This window comes from Lingula anatina, chromosome 2 (assembly GCF_051362555.1).
Source record: "Lingula anatina isolate TDL-2025a chromosome 2, LinAna3.0, whole genome shotgun sequence".
NCBI lineage: Eukaryota > Metazoa > Brachiopoda > Lingulata > Lingulida > Lingulidae > Lingula > Lingula anatina.
The window spans coordinates 38559691-38583464 of NC_141768.1; the positions used below are offsets into that span (position 1 = coordinate 38559691).

The window sequence follows — 23774 nt, forward strand, 5'->3', positions numbered from 1 at the left end:
AGACGGGCCGCTTTGGACTCGGGGTTACCTTGACAACTCGCTTCTATATCGGCGAGAATTATAAAACTGATGCAAATACAACTGGACTATGACAACTGAAACTCCTACACCTCAACCCAGATAAGGAAGTATCACCTAGTATTCCTCATAACGAGGGCGTGTATAAATGTAGACATTTCTGAAATAATTTCAACAAATTTTTCAATGCCCTAAAAAAATTCACAAAAAGTACTTCACAAAATAAGATGGACGAATAGATGGATGAATATGGATGCCCAAGATAAACTATTTTTATCTGGCTCCACGTAGAATTTATTAGTTCTTCCAAAGACAAGTTTAAAAATGTCATCAGAGGCATTTTCTGAACTCAAAGTTCTGACAAAAAAAGTAATGCAGAATAACACAATGAAGCTCAAATAGATTCATCTAATCTGATTCATAATCTTAACTTCCTCAAAGCTTCAATTTTCCATCATTCATACGTGAACATATTGCTGACCAGACAATTTGCAGCATAATTGTAAAAATAAAGGTATACTTGAAATGAGTTGCATAAGAAACCAATGCCTGTATTTGTCCTCAAATTCCCCACGAGTTACCAGCAGGCTTACTTGCACAACCTGTAGCAACTCTGCAGAAAACTTGTTTTATCAGTGTCAAGAGAAAAGATTTCTCTATCAACTAACACTTTACAGAAATCTGGCTGTACATAGCCACCATCTTGAGTTCACAAGAAGAAAAATTAGGCTGGATCTATAATACAAACTCATCTATCACATTTCAGTCTGGACAATTCAGGGAAAGAAAAGGATTAAAAAAAATTAAAAGTCCTCATAAATATCTTTCAACTTTAGAAAATTCTGGTGTTCATTTCAGTTTGTCCCTTCTGGACAGTTACATCTGTAGATCCCAGAACTTTATTTGATAGTGGGAGAAGCTGGATCACGTTTGTATATTTGCCCAAACTTGGACATGTACTTTTTTATGTAGTCTTTGGCTTTAGATTTGACATTCTCATTGACCTCCAAATCTTCTGGGTGCTTACAGTGCTTCAATTCTTTGGTCATTATGTGATGAGTGAGCTGAAAGGATAATCGTGTGTTCCAATTAGCATTACACAAAACTCAAATACAATTTTGATCACAGCTTTTAAAATTAGGACTAAGCACCTCAAATAAATATAACTAAATGATGCAACTGATTTTAAATCTAAAATAAAGAACAAACCTGTGTCTTCACAAACAGAATATTTTGATCAGAAAAAGAAAATGCTTGATTGTCTGATGTGCAGAAAAGCTGGTTGAAAGACAGCTTTAAATATGAATTAGAAGAAAATACCTTTCTGGCCAGGTGTTTAAAATCATCAGTATTGGTGATTTTACCAAGTTTACAGTCTGGCCTTCTAAAGGGATTCAAACATGTTACAATGTACTGGGACATCTGAAAGAAATACTCAAAATGAATACCAAGTGCACCTTTTTATGTTAAATGCATATAGATACAGTTCACATCAGAGCAGAAGAACAGATAACCCATTCATTATTCATGGTTTAAAAACCAGTGATCACAGTCTCAAGAGTATCTATCAGCAGTAATGCAAAATCGTGAAAGATGGATAAAAAACATCTAATGTGAAAAAACACAGATTTAGATTGAAGACACAAAAACTTATCTCTGCTGTTCATTATGTGATAAGTTCTATTACTTCTAGATAAAATCTGATTTCAGTCTTGAGGCATTCAAAGCCTATTTCTAAACAGATAACATGGGTGAATATGTGCATTAACCAACTCCAGGTCTGCTTTCCAAGAAATTGTTCTCAGCAGATGTTACTTCCACATGAAAGCAATAATGCACCATGTATGGAATAAAGACTGAAAAGCTGTTGAAACCATACCTTTCCCCTAAAGGCTTCCTTGCATCTTTTAGCAACCTCACTTGAAGTGTCAGCAGCAGCAGTTGTGGTCTTCTTCTTGGCCTACAAGAATTTTATCAAACATCAAAAAAGCATACAAAATCTATAAAGATGGTGTTATGTAATTTAACCTTCTGGATGTTTATATCTGCTATAAATTCTTAAATGCACAGAATGCAATGCACACATTATTTAAGGAGATGGCATGGGTCTTACAAACAAGGTCATCTTTCACACTTTCATTCTGTGCAAGGTGGACACAAGCACACCTGGGCTCTGTATCTCAAAAGGTTCGCTATGTTGCGCATGTGCGCAAGTGTCTTGATTCCATAACTGATTCTATTTCGAGATATGGGGCCATGGAATCGAGACACTTGCGCACGTGCGCAACATAGCGAACCTTTCGAGATACGGAGCCCTGAATGGCACCATACACCAACCTTGATCCTTGGCTCATCATGTGTGGGCGTGCCCAGGTCCATTTCATCCTGCTCGGCTCCCTCCCAGGTTGGTGGATCCCACTGGGTTTGTCTGAAGAAAAATATGCAAAGATAAAAATCAAACATTTGCCTGTCTGCTAAGATTTACATGAAGTATTTAACAAAACTGAAGAAATCTCAAGTAAAGGCCAGTATATTAGGCAGAATGGTTGTTGCCAAATACCAATGAAATGAAATGACATGATTTTTTTTTAGAAAAACATGTCTATTGAAGATAAATATAATTTATATTGGTGCTTGAAGACTGAAACATTCTTTTTAAAAAAATTATATTAAAGAGAAATACATACAAATTACTTATTAACCTTGTGCCAAAATCATGAGCATTATCTGTCAGTAATATTAAAACAAATATGAGCAACTCACCTTGTTCCAGTATGGTAATAGTAAGTCTTGCCCTCTGGGTCTTTGGCAGTCTTCCAGTTAGGAGGTAATTTCTGTTTTGGTGGGGGTGGAGCAGGCGGAGGAAGGGTATCCTCCTCAATGTCCGCCTCCACGGCCTGGAGAGGCTGCGGCTGGACTTGCAATGGGTGCTGCAAGGGGACCTGACAGAACATTGTTTTAAATAACACTGCACTCATATTGAAAAATATGAGGGATTCAGAATTAAAAAAAAAAGTCACTGTCAATGGTTTTCTTTACCAATTTTTTTATTCAAATGAATTTAAGATTCAACTTCTATCATTTTCTGGTTATGCATTTAAATAAAAAAAATTAGAGATAGAATTCAAACAAAAAGTTCATTTAATAAAACTTATCAACAACTACTACTAAAAAAATCATTAAAACTAATAAATAACTACCTGCTGTAATCCTGTCTGAGTGGAGACCACAGGTTGATTGACCTGGCCATAAGGTTGCTGTACTACCACACCAGAGTGTGAGGTAGACACATAATACACTGGCTGCTGCTGGGGTAAATACTGGGGGGCTGGGCTTCCAGCTGCCACCTGCACATAACCACTGGGGGTCTGGATATACTGAGGCTGAACCTGAAGTGGAAGTAATGGAGCCTTAATACAGTCCTTTTTCTTAACATGCAGAGTCACAGAAGCTCACAGAAGCAAATGATAACATCTGTGAATTATATCCAGGTTCAATTACAGATGCACGTCATGTATGCTGTGACTGTGAGTAAAAATCAATGAAGAAAACAATCCCTTAACTTTCTTTAACATAACATTAACATAACTACACCAATAAAGAGATGAAGTTGTAAACACTTGATTTGAAGAAAAAAAAAAAAAAAAAAAAAAAAAAAAAAAAAAAAAAAACGTTCCATCCCAATTTCTCCAGACCCCTCACCTGATACTGTGCAGGCTGCTGTGTAGGCTGGTAGATGACCTGGGGCTGAGTGGGGTCAATATACTGTGGCTGGGCTGACATTGGCACTTGCTCCAAGTATTGTGGGATGACAGGACGGTTTGAGTCTAAGAACTGAGCTCCCTGAGGTGCTGTTTGCTGTTCATACTGAGAGCTAATGAAGGCTGCTGAAGGATCACCATACTGCTGATTGGGGTCTACGCCTAGCAATTCAGGGGCAGCACCTGCGATGATATTTGGGTCTTGAACATAAGGTATGCCATTAGCATCCACTGGAATGAAATGTCTTTTGTTATACAAAAGTGTGTTTGATAAAAAAAAATGCAGCAAAAATGAAAGTCTGCTTTTTTAGATGCTACAATTTTACCCATTTTGACCTCTTTCAAAAAATATTCTTAAGGCCCAAAATACCTAAATATTCTTTTAATATCTGATCAAGAAGCACTGAGACAGTCCTATCCATGTGCTGCTGAGACAGTGGATTAGCTATTACTTGCTCTAGCATGAAACACATTGAATAGCACCTAACTGCCCAACATGTGACAGTGACCACAGTGATAACTGATCAGACCGATTAGTTCTGCTTGAAATACTGGTCTGTCATGCAACTTTGACTATGTACTGAATAACATGAACTGTATGACCTGGATCTAGTGGATATTTTAGTGGACTATATGTGATGTCAACTGGCGAGAAACACAGTTCTTTTTTAAAAACTAATTTTTGTAGAATTATTTAAAAATTTTTAATTATGTGAGCTCCACTTGTAAGTGAAATCTAACTAAATGAAATCAAGTCAACTTAACTGAAAACATTAAAATTCAAACATGAGATACACATGGAATTCTCCACTATTCTTTGCAAATAATAATAGTTAATAATAAAAAATATATTTATAAAAAAAAAAAGAATTAACAAATAAAAAGTAAAGTAAAACACCTACAAAGATTAGTCTTACCTGTAACAGGCACCCCATACTGGTCATAATACTGATACTGCATTGCTTGCTGTATGGCCTCCTGCTGGAGGGCTTCTTCCTGTTGTCTTGTCATCTCATCTTGAGCACGCACCTGAGCCTCGAACAGCTGTCGGCGCTCTTCTTTGGACATTTTAGGTGGTGTGGGCAGCAATGGTTTCCTAAAAAAGAGACACACAATAGTAAGTGTACGTAAACAAGGCTGTTTGCAAAGAAAAAGAATCTGAAAAAATTAAATATGCATGGTGAACGTAGTTATAAGGTGAAAGCATAGTGAAATTTGCTATAAAGATAATTCAGAATATGTCAAATTACACAGCAAAGCAACGATATACCTGGCTATATCATGTAATCAGAAAGAGTTATTTATGAGCAGAATGTATCATTCACCTAGGTTTATCATCATCATCCGTTTTTCGTCTTCGTTTTGTACGATCTCTGTCAGGGGAATCATCATAGCGTCTCTTTCTGTCATAATCTCTTTCTAAAATAATGAAAATAACTGTCTTTAAAACTCATATTACTTTCCTTTTAATATTTAAATTCAAGTAAAACCACAACCACGCAAGTTGATTTGATCTCTGTTTCTCTTCAATAGAGCAAGGCAAACTGTGCTGATATTACACTGTTCAAAATTATTTGTAATAATTCATACTGCATATCACACATTTCCATTTACTTCACAAAAAATCATTGTCTAATATCCTTTAAAGAGACATGAGACCTAGCAATTATGAAAGAGGAATGAGATAATTGCATATCACAAGCCTCACATTCTACTTACCTCTGCTCCTATCCCTGTAGTAGTCACTGTCTCGATCCTTGTCATATCTTTTGTCTCGTCCACGATCACGGTCCCTGTCGTAGCTGTCCCTTCGATCTCTGTACCTTTCCTTATCTCTTTGATCTGAAAAGTGGAATTTTCATTGAAAAACTTGAAATATCAGTCAAACAACTTGAAATTGAAATTACCTTCAGAAAGAGATATTGCACTACTTTGTCTTTTTTATTCTCACTTTTCGCATTTCAGATAGAGGCATTGAGAAGTAATTCTTTCATGTACATAAAAATTGAAACAATTAGGTGTAAACTTACCCAGCTCTCTTTCAGTTTGTTTTCTTTCTTCAACCTCCTGTTTCTTGGGGATTCTAAATAATTCCTGGATTTGAGAAATAAGTTAAATCTATTCAGGTAATTTCCTTCATCAGACACTGACAAAAAATATCATAAATGGAGACACTTATTCTGCTTCATCATTAATGGGGGATCACAGAAATGCAAAACTAATTACATTTTATTGTAAGAAAGACTGTATTTTGTACAAACCTTGAGATTACTCCAGGACTCCAGCAATTCGGATGCAAAGTCTGCTAGCGAGGGTTCTTCTTGATTTACTGTTGATTCTGTTTGCTGTTCTCCTTGTGTTGTGTCAGCCTGGATAGAGTCTGAAAACAGCAAATACATGATGTAACAACTATACATACTAAAGTAACTTCTCCAGTGATCAACTTTGCTCTTTGCTTCTTTTATCAAAGGAAACTAAAAGCAGTATCTTTAAATGACAAATGGTACGGAAAATCATACAAAAAACATTACCTTGTGAAGATGAATCTTGTTCTGCAACTCCTATAGTTTTTTGGGCATCCAGAGCCTCCTCAGATAAAGATGGTTCCTCATCTGCAGCCACATCACCTTCCCCACAAGGAGCAGGGACACTTGGATTTTCTTCATCCACTACAGTGTCAACAATACTTTCAGATTCTGCCTCATCTTGTATGGATGGACCATCACCAGGAACATCCTCCTCCTCCTGTTCAACATCACTGTCTTTCTTTGTATCCTGGGACTGACCTTGGTCTGGTGGGCACATCTCATCACCTGCCAATGCCTGATCTTGACTGATGTCAGAGTTTTCTTCTAAAACCTTTAGCTCTGCATCCAGCATCTCTTTTTCTCCATCTTTTGCAACCCCACGAAAACCCAGCAACTGTTCGGAGTCCTGTGAGGATGCCATGGTTGAATTGTAGGATTCTTGTAGTGTATTTAGACTAGCTGAGAGCCTGCTTGTTGCTAAAGAGCTGTCTAATGTGCTAATTGTGCTGTTAACTGATATGTCCAATGCATTTATAGTAGAATGTCTACTAGACTCTGACAACTCGCTGTCAGAGCCACTGTTGATTTCATCTTGTTCTTTCACTCTCTGCAATATTCTCTTTTTGTTTGGTGTCTTTTGTAGAGCATCATCGCTGTCACTCTTATACTGTTCTGATAAGCGCAGACTATCAAGATGGCTGCTGCTACTAATGAGCGGAGTCTCAGAACGTGATGGTGGCTCACTTGCACATTCTTCATCTACATCTTTATCTACACCAAAGTCACTACCATCTGGCTTCTCCTCGTTGTTTTTAAGTTCCACAGCCCATTTTTGTACCACTGAAAGCACTTTGCTGTCCTCAAGCACAGTTTTATTAGTGATGGGCAACAACTTGAGCACAGTGAGGATTTGTTTCTTCAGTTCCAGGGAACCATCCCCAATGTCTGCCATCCAACTCCACAACAGTGACAGCCCATGGTAGCCAAGAAACAGGCGATGGCAGGCTGGTTCTTTTGTTTCCTGTCCAAGGCAAAAGTGATATCTGGAGTCTCTTCTTTCTCAATTACGATATCTTTCACTTTTTTGTATCGAGTTTAAAAAAATTAGACTCATAATTATTAATCATATATTTAAGCTTCTATTAATAAGCAACTGTTTGTATATAGTGAAATGTCCAGGATTAATATAAGACCTTTCATGACCAGTTTTGTTATAAAACAAGAGAGCACATGATATATATTGACTAACCTGCATTATCTGTAACAGAGCCAGCTTTTGACTAGTGGTTTCTGCCCTCACCATTACTCGGCACAATTCTAACACATGCTTGTGATTCTTCAGACCATGCCACTCCTGCATGCGCTCAATTTCTTCCTCCAACTAAAATCACACGGAAAATATTTCCAAAATGAAAAACTCAACTAAAAGACACATCACTCTCTTTTTCAAAAACCAACAATATAAGCTTCTGTTTGACAAATCTAGTGAAATCTGTCAAAGAGATTTAATATAGGTTTTTAGCTGAATTCCTTAAATTTGAATAAAATGAAAAGAATGAGTAAAGTGCTAACCAAAATGTCATCAAATAATTCTTTTTTCCTCTTCTTTTCCCTCTTCTTATTTTCCAATGCAAGTTTCTGTGCTTCCGTCTGTTTCTTTTGTACACCCAAGACACCACGGCAGTTAGAGGAACCACAGTAACACTTCTGTGCTTCTTGACTGGAGGGACAAAGAAGGAAACCATTCTACAGATTATGTATGATATTAATAATAGATGTACAGTATATCAATTACGTAAATAATAAACATCATTATTGAGGAACTCTATCAATTTAAATTTTTTATGACATTTGTGGGTTTTCCAACTACTGTGAATGTGCTTTAAAAAAGACACTTAACCTGGATAGCATTGATTATAAATCTCACCTCAATTTGCCCACTTACCCGTACACCTCAAACTGGTAGTCAAAAGTGAGTTCTGTCCCCTTGGGAATATGTTGTCTTGTGAAGAATCCAACCCTCAACTGTCCATTCACTGTCCACTGAAAAAGACAAGGGTTTAATCATCCAGCTCCATTGCATGCATTTCTCAAAAATTTGACAAGGCTTCTACTATGTTATCAAACATATTTGTGCCAAATGACCCCAAAACAGTCCAACTTGAAGTGAACAAGATTGATGTTTAATAAGGTATTATTACATATTAGTTTAAGACTGGAAATGCAGTCACATTTCAAAAGACATGCTTAAAATAAACTGAGCAAGATGCCATTTTTTTTTTTTAAATAGTGTTATTCATATGCGACCTTGAGAACTAGTTCAACATTGAACAAAAATGAAAAATAATTTAGCTAACATGTTCCAACTACCTTCTGTGTTTCACAATTGGGATCACAACTGTGGTTGATGAATCTAGAATCATTTCCTTTAACAGTAGCATCTATTATTTCATCTGCATTCAGGGCCATAAAATAGTGATGGGCGTGACCTTCTCTTGCATACTGCTTTGTGCGGGCCTTAAATTGCTTGTATCCCAACACCTCCCCTATATACTCCATGACAAATTGGCCTCTGTAAGTATGACCAAAATTAATTCATGTTATGGTCCATTTAATAATGCACGTCTTACCCAAATTTATGGTTATAATAATTGCTTTATTCCCTTTTTTTAAATCATATTAAAGTAAATCATTAAAACTACCAATGAAATGTGCAATAATTAAACAACTTGCACTAAAAAAAGCACTTCATTTAGCATTCAAAAAGAGCCAGCTAAATAGGATATAATATATCATATGACAAGAAAAGATACATTGTATTAAATAATGCATGATATGACATGGCATGTGTTGTGACATCACATAACATGACATAATGTAACACATAAAACTATAAGTCTAGATTACTTTGCTAAATCTTCATTGGCCTTGAGACCCCAGCCTTTCCAATCTGTCTGGAATGGTGCTACATTGGAATACTGAAACTGAAGTCGAAGTAACATAGTCAGTAAAATCTAGTCTAATTTCTTTAAACTTAAAGCATAGGGAGCAGCTCAACCTCAGGTTTCTCAACGTGCTTACTAATATCTCTACTGTTGCTCACTTCCTATACAGTAACTACATGTAGGCTTATTCCATTTTTTTAAGTGAATAATTGATGTAATTGCCCCCAATTTCAAATGTTTCTGTTACTGTCATACATCCACGTGAAGTTATTTATGTAATAAATAGATTTATTGTACTAGTTTAATCTTATTTCAGTTACTTGAAACTTAATCATTCTACAAATACCACATACTAAACACATTATTAACTTGGAAAAGATTATCACCTTAAGAATATTGTGCTGCACGCCCAAAATAAAACAGAGCTTGTACATACTTTAAAATTGGGAAGTTTATTCCTTTCATTGCCTTACCCTTTGAAATCTCTTATTTGTGCAGTAATCTCCACATGGGCATCTGGAACCACTGAAATAAAACACAGGTAATCAGCTTAATCCTTATCATTTCTCTTTTCAAATGAGAATTTTTTTTTTATTTCCCAACAACTCAATATGTTAATTGTCCAGGTAATTATGCAATAAATTGCTGTCAGAAACACATGTAAACCTACCATTCAATCATGAGCATTCTGTTAAGGCAGTCTTCTCCACAAGCTGCCATACCATACATACGGTCTTCCTTGGAGGTTGTACAATCACATACCATACGCCGAACCTCCTTAGATGCTTTGGACTTCTTTCTATTATAAGAATATAAATCTTCGTGTTAAAGGAAATTTTTTTCTCAAACAATGTAACAAGTATTCTGCTTCATGTAGGAGTTCTGTAATTAACATGCATAATTTTATTAAGTCTAAAATTTGGTTTGGGTTTGAATTCTATCTCTCTTCTGAATACGTTACCACTATTTACTATCCATGATATTGTTTGAAATTTTGCTTTTGGTATGTAAGAAAATAAGGCATGTCAGGGAATGTACTAAATAATGTACTAAAAGCCAAGTCAATTGAATTGACACTATCAAAATTTCAGAAGAAATTGTGACAAAAGACAATTCTTGAGACCATTATTATGTACCTACCTCTCTGACAAGTAAACATTCTCTGTTATTTTCTCATAAACTGGTGGGGTTACTTTTTCTGGACTAGGTTCTCTTTTCTCAAGATCTTTGCTTGGAGACACATCCAAGTCCTTGAACCTGGGGTCATTTTCAATTCTCTCCAGTTTCAACACTGGCACTTTAAATGAACTCTCTGAAGTTATACTGCTGGAATCTGTATTGTCTATAGCAATACCATCAACAAGCTCCTGTTTCACCACTGAAGCAGTCTCTCGTGAGGGTGATGACGGTGGGGGTGGGATCAGAGTTGTACCCTCATGGATATTAGAGTCTGTAGTGGACTGTGTGGCACTACTAGAATTAACCAAACTGGAGACTTCGTTATTCTCCACCTCACTGATCCAACGCCATCTTGACTTAGGCTTAACATTTGGGGACATCATCTCTTCTTTCCGAATTCCATCTTCTGCTTTCAGAGCTGATACAGCGTCAAATGGTTCTTTTCGCCCAGGCAGAGGGATGTGTACATCTCTAGCTTCTGAGGAGGATACCTGCTTGATTAAGCTTAAAATTGTTGGCCTTTCTTCTCCGTTTTCTTCATCTACAGTTCCTTTTGTGATTTTTTCTTTCTCAAGTTTTGCAAGCCTTATTTGTTCCATTGCTTTTCTTTCCCGTTCCTTCCTCTCCCATTCTTCCTTATCCCTTCGATCCTTTTCTTCTTTCTCCTGTTTTATTTTTTCTTCAATAGACCTGATCCTATTACTGCGCCTTCTCTGTGGAGTTCCTGCATCAGAATTTGAATCATCTGTGTCCACTTCTATTGCATCAGACCATCTTGTCTTTCTCTTTTTCCCTTTTGATCCTACGACTTCTCTTGTTTTGGTGTCCTCTGCATTGTCCTCTGTGACAGACTTATTCTCCGTAGCAGTTTCTTCTGGAGGTGTGCTAAATGTTACAGGTGCCCATCTTTGTGCCAGCTCATGTTTAAAATTTTGCACTTCTGCTGGGGTTGACTTGTCAAGAAGCTTCTTAATCTCACTGTTATCCCCAATATCTTTATCAACTGTATTAGGTTGTGTACTAATATCCTGAACAGAGTGATGTGACTGGGAGAGAGACTGCTGTTCCCCTACATAAACTGACTCCTTGACTTCAGTTTTAGAAGATTTGATATCATCTTGATCCTTTCTTTCTAATTCAAGTGATGCATCCGGTGACAGAGGGGCTTTTGGCAGAGCAGACAATTTTTTCACCTCTGTGTCATCTTCCCACAGGTCACTCAGTGTAAGTTTTTGTTTTTGTGCCCTAAAAGATAATCTGAAAGGTGATGGCTGTGTAGGTTCTGTGTAGGGCCCAGTAGCTGATGGGGCTGGTAAATGACTAACAGGCAGAGAGATATCCGCTAAGGTTTCCTTGCCAATGGATGAGGTTGGCTGTTCGTCAGGTTGATCATCAGTTGGAGCTGGTGGTGGAGGTGGTGGTGGTGGTGGTGGTGGCTGGAGAAGAGATTTGCTCAAATCAGTCTGGTGGAATTCCTGTTCAGGAGAACTGATGTCCATATCTATACCAGACTCCTGAGGGGCACTGTTGCTTTCACTGTCAGAATCGATGTCCATGTCTATCTCACCAATGTCATAATCCCCCTGGGAGGACTGAACCTCTGGGTTTTGGACTGGACTCCAGGGCCTTTGGGGTGCAGCAGTTGGGAGCTTCTTTCCCCAGGTGAGACCATCCTGAGAGCCGCTCACTTCTTGCTCATCATAGCTACTGGAAAGGGGGTCTGCTGGTGGAGGGGGAGCTGGAATGTCATGCTTCTTACCCCACACAGTGCTTGGTTCCACTTCCTCAGCAGATAAATCTTCACTCAACGGTGGCAGGGATAATTCTTCAGGATTTGTTTTCTCCTTTGGAGGGGGAGGAGGTGGGGGTGGGGGTGGAGGTGGAATATCATCTTCTTCCTCCTCCTCCTCTTCTTCTGCAACCACTTTAGGCCGAGGAGGAGGAGGTGGAGGTGGTGGAGGGGGAGGCACATCATCATCATCCTCATCGCTCTCCTGGTTGTACACATATTCATCCTCAATAATAGGTGGTGGAGGTGGGATCTCGTATTCATCATTCTGTTCTGAAAAAGTAACAGTCTTTTTCTTTGGAGCTGTAGCGGAAGGAGGGGGTATTTCTCCTTCTCCGTTTTCTAGTACTACCTTCTTTTTATCAACAAATGATGTAACCAGCACTGGTTCTGGACTTGTTGGTGATTTTTGCTGAGTATTTGTGTCACAAATAGTTTCACTGGATTCAGACTGAGGGGCATTGGAGGTTGTGCTTGTGGCAGCAGGCAGGGGTATACTGTCCAAGTCCGGCAAAGGCCCTACTAAAGGAGCTGCTCCTACAGGTAATGCTGAAGTAACTGTAGAAACCTTTACAGGTAATACTGCTGGCACGACTTCCATCTGCAGTGATCTTGTTATTGGAATCCCTGACGATGATGCAGAAGGAAAGGAGTGGGATGGTTGAACAGTACCAGGAAGAAATAAGGAAGGTGCTGTCCCTGTATTAAGAATGGGGGATGGTTTTGGTATAGGAGGACCAGGAGCTGGCGGTGGTAATGGAATCTGCATTACACCCATTGCACTGCTACTAGTAACCTGGGGCACTTTTTGCACATATTGTCCTGGAAAATGAGGATAAGAAGGAACATTTGGTAGGGCTGTCATTACGTTCTCTATGACTGGTTCTATGCTTGACCTGGATGTTGTTCTAACAGAACTCTGGAAACCACCAGCTGGTTCAATTACAGTTCTGGCAACATTTTGTGGAGTATTTTGATTTTGAAGAAAAACAGGTTCATTCTGTTTATAAGGTGCTGCATACATGTCATGGGCAATTCCACTGGGGTCGTACCCTTTTACTTCTCCTTCATTTTCCCCAGTGTTAGGAGCTTGGTCAACAAAATGCTGTTTATGTAATAAATCTCCTTGGTTCTTATTTCTCTCATCACATTCCCTACTTTTTGCACTGTCTCTACGATCATCATCCCTGCTGCTGTATTTATCATGCCTGCTATATTCATCTCTAGACCGCCTTCTATCATCTCTCGGTCTATATCTGTCATCCCTATATCGCGACCTGTCACTCTCTCTTCTGTATCTTGACCTGTCATCCCTGTGCCGAGTTCTTTCAGGAGAGGTGTCTCTATGTCTATTACTACCTAAATTTCGACGTCTCTCATTTGCCGGTGAGGGTGACCGTTTTCTATTAACTGGGGACAAGGATGATTTATGGCGTTCAACAGGAGAAATTTGTTTAGCTTCAGAAGAGACAGGTGATGTGCCTCTGGCAGGTGATGGTGAATTTGACCTTTTTCTCACATTTTCAGGAGTTAAAGATCTAGTATGAGTTCCAGTGGGAGAGGATGGCCTTTGCTGCCCACCAGTGATGGGTGGTGACCTTCGCCTTCTACCAATGGGTGATGGAGATCTTCGCCTGGAATCTCCAGGTGAGGGTGATCTGCGCCTAGCACTGGTAGGAGATGGTGATCTCCTTCTTACACGGACAGGTGATTGAGACCTTCTCGACTTGGAAGGCGATGGTGATCTCCTTCGCCTGCTAGGTGATGGTGACCTTCTGCGAGACCTCACTGGAGATATTCTTCGTGGAGATCTACGGCGTGACCTAGGAGGGGAAGGGGACCTTCTTCTCCTACCACCTGAAGGTGACCTTCGTCTCCTTTCAACTGATGTTGACCTTTGCCTCCTTCCTGAAGGTGACCGTGACCTCCTTCTACCTCCTGAAGGTGATGGGGACCTTCTTCCACTAGATGGAGATGGAGATCGTTTCCTTCTGCCAGGTGATGATGACCTGCGCCTACTTCTTGCAGGTGATGTTGACCTATTTCTGCCAACAGGGGAAGGCGACTTGTGCCTGCCACTTGATGGAGATGGAGACTTCCTTCGTTCTGCTGGTGACAATGATCTTCGTTTTCTCCCAGGTGATTGTGACTTTGTTTTTTCTTCTTTATCCTCTTTAGGAGTAACATGCTCTGTACTCAAAGACTGACATTCCTTCTGGCTGTTTACCTGTTCTGTCAAAACATTAATGTCAGAGCCAAAACTGGATTCAGGTAACGATTCAGCTTCCACTTTTATAGTTCTTGGTTTCTCAGATGAATCACTGGCCTCCAAGTCAGCAGAAACCATTTGAATCTCATCCTGAGCTTGCAAAGAAGTATCTTTAAATGATACATGCTTTGCCTTATTTGTGGTCACATCCATGTCTTTGTCACCAGGAACATCAAGCTGAGACTGAATTTCTTTATTGACTAAAGCAGCTGCTCTTTTAGCAGCCATTATAGGTGACATAATTGAACTGATGGCTGGAATATTTTCTAAATCTTGATCTGGTTTTATCGGAATTTTCTCAGATTTCTGATCCTGTTCCTCATCATCGGAATCATCCTCAAAAACTTTCAATTTTTTAACAGTCTTTATCTGAAATTTCAACACTTTGGGTTTAACAGCATTTGCTGCAGGCTTCACACCAGAGTTAACTGACAAGGGTGGTGCTGATATCTCTTTCTCTGTCTGTAAGTTAAGTTTAGACATTTTACTCTGAATCAACATGTTTATTTTACTTTTTGGACCCTTGGGGGCCTCTGGTACAGCAGAGGGTGCCACAGCTTCAGTTTTTGTCACTGTTTGTGCCTTTTCTGGAGACTGGTTATGTTTTTCTGCATCTTCTTTTAAGTCTGTAATATCAGATTGCACTGACTTTGTATTGTCCTCTTTGGTTTCACTGGGTGCTGAAGACTGTGCTGGTGGTGGAGGGTGTGGAGGTGGAGGTGGCTGTTCTGGAGGTGGAGGCTGACTGGGCAGTGGGATGCTAGATGGTGAGGGCAGAGCTGATATCTTGTTTGCTTTCTTTGTTTTTGGCTGCGCTGGTGGCAGTGGTGGGGCTGGAGTCGTTTGTAGAGACGTGTACTGAGGTGCTGACAGATCCGGTGCCATCATAACTTGAGTCTGATCAGTTGTAACACTGCTACCATATCCCTGTGGGATGACACCAGGCATAACACCCCCATAAGACCCTGGCATAAAATGTTGCTGCTCAGGAGGCAGTGAGGCTCCAGGATATGGAGGATGATTGTGAACACCAGGTAATCTAGCATAATATGGCAACTGCTGTCCTGGATATTGAGCTTCCATTGGTGTCGGAAAATGAGGTTGTGGTGTTGGCAGTAGTGGCCCTTTGAAGCCAGGGCGTTGTGAACCTGGGTTGAAATATTTGGATTCTAATGAGGGTCCACCAGGAAAACCTGAATGCCCTGAATGAAATTCCATAAGTTGCTCTTGAGGTTCCTCATGAAACTTAAGAAACTGGGGATGCCCTGGTGGTAAAAGTGTCAGTAAGTCCACACCAGATGGAACAGTATCTGGACTTTCAATATCCGATTTTTTCTTTTTCTTCTTCTTTTTCTTTTTACCAGCTTTAGGGGTACTATTCTCTGGAGATTCTGCCTGACTTGGTTTGGGCATTGGAGGTAGAGGTATGTGTGCTGCTGGACTTAAAGTGGGCTGCCCACCCGGTATGGGTATATTGTCTAAGCAATATTCATCTGGTTTCTGTGTCAGAGGTTGAGAAACGGCCTGGTCAGGGATGGGAATCTCCATTAAAGAGGGTGTCTCGGTGATGGATGTATCAGAATGAGGGCATAAAATAGAATCTTGCTGCTTTCCTTCACTGTTCAATGAAATTGAGGCATCAGTTGCATTTTCATTTAATTTTTGTATATCTGGTATCACAGGTGGCATTTCTGTTGAGTCAAATGTGGGAAAGTCATGATCGTCATTTGTAAAATCCTGCGTGTCAATTAAGTGAGTTTTTTTTCTAAATGAACTATTTTTGTCATTTTGTTCATCAAAACTGGTATGCCCAGTTTCTGTTTTATCCACCATATGATTAAGGGGTGGTGATGTCTCCATCTTAAGCAGTTGCTCTGTGACTTCGGCAGCCTCCTTCACTTGTTCTGTCAAGGCTGTGATTTGCTTCTTTTCATTTTCCTCCCCTCCTTCTCCCATTAAATGACTGTCTTCATCTTTGGCACACTTGCGCCATGAGACTGCATCTTCTGCAGTTGAGGACACTGAATGTGAAATATCCTCCTCATCCCCTTCTTCTACTGTTGGTTTAGGCGAGAGAGCAGGCGAATCCACATCCCTGCAAGGGAATTGAAAATATTACATACAAAATGACTTGAAATATGATACTCACATATTATCTTTTTAAAAAATATTGTACTCTAAATTCTTTACATTTAAATCTCACATTCAAATGTGTGATTTACATTAAACAATCACATTTCCTTCTATATGCATTTAAAGAAGATTGTCAGTATGTTAAAGGGATAATAACTCTTTGTATGAGATCTATATTTCACAATAAAAACATTGTTAACAACTCAAAGAAATAGAATATATTCTGTTTTACCACAAAAAACGGCAGTTATAGCTATTATTCTGATATCTTAGCTTGTCATCGGACCATGTGACCTCTACAGAAGTCTTTACTCTGTAATAATCTCTTAAGGGATTAATACAAAAAAAAAAAAAAAAAACTTTTAAGAAAAAAAAATATAGGGACTAACTTTGAATGTAGAAATGGATTCATTAACCATTGGTAAGTATGGGAAAATTGTGTTTTCATCCATGAAAATTCATTTTTTTGGCCAAACAAACAGTTATTATCCCTTCAACATCATGAACATTATTTAAAATTCAACACAGGAAATTCAAACATGACACATATTCATAGAAATATACAGTTTGCATGAAAAAAAAACATAAAATATGAATCCCTGAAAAAAAAAACATTTAACCAGAGAATATGCATCATATGGGATGGTGGCCATATTGACTCATAAAAGACACCCCATGGTGATGCAAACATTAGGGGCACATACCATACATATTACCCTTATATATATAATATATATATATATAATAATAATAATCTTCAGGATCTTTAAAAAATGGCCTATTAAGTTAATGGGGTAAGTATAATATATAAATCAGTATTTCTTTCATACCTTCTTGACTCAACAAGTTTTATTGGTTAATCCACAAATAAATGGTGGTGCTCATGATAAGGAAAAATAGGGAATATTCAATTCTGCATAGACCATGTTAAGAAATTTGAATAATATAATAATAAACATATATTTTATATATAATAATAATAATATAAAATATTAAACAACATTAAAAATCTGAAAGTAAATCAATATTTGCAATCTGAAAAGAAGGTATGGAAATGTTTTTCTGTGGAGACATGAATAAAAAAAATCAAACATATTTTGCAGAAAACAAGTAAACCTGAAATAAATCAATGTTATCAATAAATTAAAGCATATGCATATGCGTTTGAGGTAAATCAACATAACTCAATCAATACTTGTTTGCCAAACTGATATCAAGAAATTTTATCAGTCTGAGCTAGGTACACCACCATAGCTACATAACATACGAATATACATAAATTTTAGGTTCAAAGAAACTTTTTGAGTCCAATTTCATTCTTGAGCTGATCCAAATTGTTTTGTCAATGGGAATTTTGTGCAGCAGTGTTCTAATCTTTTAAAAGCGGGCAATAAGAGCTTGCCTTCAACAAGACTCCATGACCTAGAATGTTGAAATATCAACACATTAGCCTAGTTTAGCAGTACAGTCAAGGTCATCAAAAATCTACAGCTACAGGCTATAAGCATCTGTAATAGGTTCTCCAAATGATGTCTGCTTGTGAATCAATCATGACTTGCAGAAAAACAGGACTCATCAAGTTCACCACAAGACAGCCACATTTATGATAACCTGTTACTTGTATATCCCTAAGTTATACCTATCCTAATCTGCCATGTGTAATTTTTAACAAATGCACATATACACTAATATTTGATTATATAGCCATGGCATAGCATAGAGAATGCCTCACATATTTGTTACAAAACTGTTTTTGTAGGCATTCTTCATTATAACCTCTTACTATGAATAATGATGGGACCCAGACATCTGACTTGGATAAGCTGCCCTAACAAGGATAGACTAAAATGAAAAGTAATTGACTTATAGGCTATTATTACACATTAAAACTTCAAACAACAGTTATTCGGTCCCTTGGAACCTCAAAATTGATCACTACAGCATTTGTGTGTAGTAGGTATAGTAAGACTTGAGTAGCAAAAGGCAACACACTTGTATATGAATGTTACTCAGCACTACCAGGTCAAATAAAAACAGCCTTTTATGAGCTGTCTGCACAACCGATGTGAGGCGTATATAAAACAATTTCTCCTCAAACTATATATAAGATTTGAAGAATTTACAGTAATGTACAATACTAGTATATGAATCACAAAACTCCCATATATTTAATGAAGTATTTTCAAGAGAAGTGAAAAACATTAACATGAAAGAGGGTGAACATAAAATACTATGTAGCCATAGGTTGATATCAGAAAGGAGTTCAGAAATCTTTATGACAAATAGCTTCTGCTTAATACATTATTCATGTACATAACAAAGCCTAACAAGGCCTGGAGTTGTCAAGTTTTAATTTCTTAAAATCTGAAACACATTTTGACTTGGTCCATTTGCTGAGAATAAAAAAACCCAATGCTTCAACAAAACAATATAATATATGCCAATCCTTAAGTCCTCAGATTTCCTCCTCAATATGGTAATATAGCATCTAGGGATAATGTTTCTATTATATGAACAAAAGCGTTAGCTCTCAGTTTAATTTCAATTTGAGATATAATTATATCGTAATCCTGTAAATCAAAATTGTGTTGTTCCCACCAAATCCATAATCTCCTTTATATGAACTTGTTTTCCCTGTCAACTAAACTACTGACTGCTGGTCAATATATACATGTACCTTTAGTGCTTATCTTAAATAAACATCACAAATTATTATTCTGCAGGTATTGCCACCACTGCAGGTTAATTATAACCAAAATGTTACCTTCTGTCTCTTATAAATGGATCTGAAACACCATAATTTTCCTACTTTATGTCTTATGATATTAATCTGTTTACTGGGCTTCATTTTTTACAAAGCTGAGATACTAAATTATGTCCAATATTATATTCCAAAGAAAGCCACATTAAGCATGTGATATTCCATGGCAATAGGAAAAATCAGATAGGTAATTCAACATACATGCTCCGGTATTCACAGCAACAGAGCCATTGCACTCTCATACAAAGGACTGTTACTCAAAATGGCTGCTTTACTCTTAACATGTGTAACATAGCAGTCTACTAGCACAGCAGCATAAAAAGCCTGACCTAATTTACAGATGAAGCAGACGCACTCAGTAGGGAACCTCAAGTAATATGAAGGAACTCTGTCCTCTCCCATCTTTTGTCCTTTTGATTCCAAACACTTCAAAGGCATTTTCCTTAAAAATTTGATAAATGAAACTCTATATAAGGTGGAAGGAATGAACTCAGAAAAATCCCACAGCAAACGGACTGTATGAGAAACCTTCAAGGTCAGCCATATTGAATCAATTAGCAGTGGAATAAACCAGACATCCAGTACGAATAATGTAGCTGCTTACCTTCAAGCAAACTTACCTTCAATGAGTTACAAATCTTACAGCAGATTATAGTCTTACTCCAAATGTAATTTTTCAGACACAAAGAAAGTATTTCTCTTACTTCATGATTCTTCATGAGGAACTGGCCAGGTTAATGGAACTATAATATAAACAGAGAACTGAAAATGTTAAAGCTGATATATTTAACTCCTTCAACTTTAATATGCAGATATATAAATATCAAATTGAAAAAGAAACAAGCACTAAATATGCATTTTACCTTTATAAGATGCAAAAGCTGCAAAAAATTCAGCATGCTACCATATCAGCACTGTCCGTAACTGGAATAGTAAACAGTTAGCCTCCGCTGAGTACTACTGTAAGATTGACAGAAATCAGGTAGGTGCTTAGTAACATGTGCATTCTGAAATAAGATATTTCACATTTGATGAACTGCAGTTTCTTTGTGTCCATATCAAATCCTGATCCGGTAAATATCTCATGAGAGACAAATATATATTATCTACAACTATATATGTCATAATACTGTATAACATGAATATCTGGAATGCTCACAACTTTTTAAAAAATTTCTTGATCAACTGAACTGTAGCCAGAGTACCACAAGTATTTCTTAAACTAAAATGTTATTAAGAGACGAGAGAGATCCTGGTTTTAAATGGATCCTTCTAAAAACATGTAGGACAAGCATGCACATGTTCCTCAATACTATTCTTACATATGCTAATCATACAATAATTCAGATATTTCTATAAAAACCAAATAACATAATCTGCTCCAATATTTTCTTCTCAAGTTTCTAATCCTAAGAAAAGATCTCAAGCCAACTAGCAGGGGATAAATATATGACTGGCATTTACAGCTGGAGAATCACAATTTTAAGACAAAGAAAAACTGGAAAAATGTAAATCAACCTTTACCCTCACTAAAAAACCTAGCTCTTGTGCTTCAATTTATATTCTAACATCCGAATGACCTTCATTAATAACCGCTGAGGAAATGCTGATAAGATTTTCAGTTAGACTCACATCATAACTTACACTTAACTATGGTATCACTGAAAATCATCATCTGCTAGGTGTAAACCACACTACTTGTTCAAATATTGGATTTTTATTCAAGACATTGACATGTAACACAAACCCAACATTGAAACAAATGTCTTCTTTTGGTCTTTGAATAATCAAAGTATTGATCTTGTAACACAGCTTGCAGATCTAAGCATGTTATTCAAGACTCACAGTTCATCCCTTGATTCAGTCAGGCAACACAATGACAGGTGCACAGTGTCCTGAAGACAACTTTAACCTGAAAACCATGAACATAGAGAAGAACATTATGCTAATAGAAATTTTACATTCATGACCAAATGTGGTTATATTAACTTCCTGTGGCACAAATAAATATCATACACCTATTTCAAATCATATGATGCTCTCTGTCTAAAAAGTACCGTTCATCTTTAATTTTTATGAGAAAAGCAAGCACTGCCATTAACACTTTAACATGGTATTTTTACATTATCCTTCATGTAAATATCCTAACATATATCCTTCAAAATCCATAAGGTACATAATTAAAGACTTCATGAAAGATGAAGTCATCTACTTGTTAAGGCTGACACATATGGCTTCATAAATTTTTCAATGTAAAAACTCCCACTCAAAATATTTGTAAACAGAGAGGTACATGTATTTGACCAGTGGGAATGCAGTCTACTTCCACACACTTTGTGGGACTCACTCAGGCAGGCGTTTGTTCAGGGCATGTGCAATTTGAATATCTTTCTTTCCTATCTTGCTAGGAAACAGTCTGCCTGGGGTCGATCAAGTTCTGATCAAGAAATGACTTATCATAAGGCAAGGTCCATTTTAGACAGGTTCATTAAATAAAAAATGTATATATCAACACATTCAAAATAATCTAAAAGATATACATGACTTTCAGAAGTTATGGCAGCTTCCTTTGATAAATGAGCTCAGAACTTAAAAAAGGAAATATTATTTATTAAAAATATCATACTTTATGCTTCTGTAAAAAGAACTGTCCATTAGAAACATTCAAAAAAGGACCGAACTTTTTCAAACTGTTGAAAAAAAACAACAAAGGTGCCTTAATTGTTTACAGGATACTTTTTAGATTTTAGCAGATAAAAACTCCTGTTTAATTAGTGCCCATTATGAACAATTTTAACAAGCTGCAATTCTCTTTTCTAATAAGTCTTAATCTCTCAAAAGATATCATTACACCTCTATAGCTGAGTTATAAGTCTTGACTTAAAAGGCCTTAAAACAAAGGCAATTTGGCACAGTTGCTATAAAAAAAACAACAGTCCATGATGGGATTGTTTAAACATGTTATTATTAAACAAGTCAATCCGTAGGAATTGCTGCTCTTGCATTACTTCCTACAAAAACTAGTATGCAATAATTTTAATGTTGAAAGCAAACAGTTTAATCCATCCCATTCCAATCAAGGTAAAAACTTCTACCGTGAAAAGCTCGAGCAAAACTCAACAATAAACCACTTACCTTTCAAGATTTTCATAACCAGACTTAAGTTTCTTGTGCTTTCTAATCTCCATGATTAGGTTAAAACCCATTTCCCTTCATAAAGTCCAAGTGTAGAACACCAGCTACCATCCCAGATATTACTTCCATAGTGACTGTTTATCAAATAAAGGTCAGGGGCTCCACAAATGTGAGACTGGACTCACTTTGCTGTGGTACTTTTTAATCAAATGCTTGACATATTCAAATAAGGCTAGAAAAACAAAATATCGTGAAATATGGCAAATTCATCATTCATAAAGTTCACAGTGTTGATTTAATAAATCAATTAATCCAGCTATCTGAAAAAATTAAAGAAATTCCACACCTGACTGCAAAAGGTCCATTCTGCAAGTAACAGTACTTAGCCTTTGTTAAAAAAAAGAAAGGCAATGAGTACCTGTCTATAAAACACTTAATACAAACGTGACTAACTCACTCACAGGATGAAAGAATGTTTTTCAATGTGCAATATAAACTTTCTGACAGTTTAACAACAAACCAAAATAGGGCATCCACATTTTGGTTCTTAAAATACAAAGTTCCAATGTTAATAATTTTAAATCAAAAGCAACAAAACAACACCTGAAAACAAAATGAATGTACCGACAGAAATAAGTGGATGTGGAATGTTGATAATCAAGCCAGTGGTAAACACACTAGTATCTGCGACACTCATTCTTCGCTGTGCTTTGATCAGGACTGGCCTCCTTCGCTTTTCAAGTTTCAGCCGTCATTGGCGGCAGACTTCACTTCTAACTGGTCACCATTTTCCTCACAATGTCACCTTTGTGTCCACTAGAAGGGAAAAATGAAAGGTTCATAACTAACATATGCATATGTAATCCATACAATGTTTCACTTACTGCGTCGGACTCTCCGGATCATAGAAATCCATCTTCCCCACAAACGTCAGTGATCAGATCGAAACAGGAGCCAGTCAATTTCATTAGATTGAATCAAATGGCAAAAGAAGGTTTAAGATATATCGGCACGCACATTAAGTAAACAGAGCATCAGCAAACTCAAGTCCTTTATATCGAGTTAGTTTCCATTATTCATAATAGTCTTAGATTGTGCGTCCATTGATGTTGCACTATCACTCAGGAACCGCGTTGTTCAACTTCTCTTCCATGATGCTCCACTATGACCTGATTTACACATCCGGGCGTTTGGCCTTTAATTTATTCTACAACCTGACTTAACATTTTTTTTAATATGGAGAAGGTAAAACATTT

At 37.3% G+C, this 23774-nt stretch overlaps 1 protein-coding gene across 3 annotated transcripts; it reads right to left on the reverse strand.

Annotated features, from left to right (window-relative positions):
* Positions 1 to 842: 842 nt before the first annotated feature.
* On the reverse strand, positions 843 to 23699 carry LOC106152150 (uncharacterized). 3 transcript variants are annotated; one of them, XM_087007261.1, is made up of 22 exons: positions 23403 to 23699; positions 10393 to 16584; positions 9923 to 10051; positions 9726 to 9777; positions 9215 to 9291; positions 8678 to 8879; positions 8253 to 8350; positions 7880 to 8027; positions 7557 to 7688; positions 6311 to 7328; positions 6041 to 6159; positions 5810 to 5873; positions 5499 to 5621; positions 5105 to 5198; positions 4697 to 4875; positions 3721 to 4010; positions 3219 to 3407; positions 2782 to 2960; positions 2356 to 2446; positions 1898 to 1978; positions 1339 to 1440; positions 843 to 1082 (listed from the first exon to the last, which is right to left on the reverse strand). In XM_087007261.1, exons 1-22 carry the CDS (start codon positions 23432 to 23434, stop codon positions 918 to 920), a joined length of 9756 nt encoding a protein of 3251 aa, XP_086863387.1. In that variant the 5' UTR covers positions 23435 to 23699; the 3' UTR covers positions 843 to 917. The 3 variants fall into 3 exon arrangements, with proteins under 3 accessions (XP_086863387.1, XP_086863386.1, XP_086863388.1); XM_087007260.1 differs by lacking the exon at positions 23403 to 23699 and adding an exon at positions 22519 to 22586; XM_087007262.1 differs by lacking the exon at positions 23403 to 23699 and adding an exon at positions 20088 to 20107.
* Between the last annotated feature and the right edge of the window lie 75 nt (positions 23700 to 23774).

Coding starts and splice junctions, on each gene's coding strand:
- LOC106152150 (XM_087007260.1), bottom strand. CDS start 22,571: ATGGAGATTAGAAAGCACAAGAAACTTAAGTCTGGTTATGAAAATCTT. Junction 5,874..6,040: donor AGTCCTGGAGTAATCTCAAG/GTTTGTACAAAA, acceptor TCTCAAATCCAG/GAATTATTTAGAATCCCCAA. Junction 4,011..4,696: donor GTATGGGGTGCCTGTTACAG/GTAAGACTAATC, acceptor ATTTCATTCCAG/TGGATGCTAATGGCATACCT.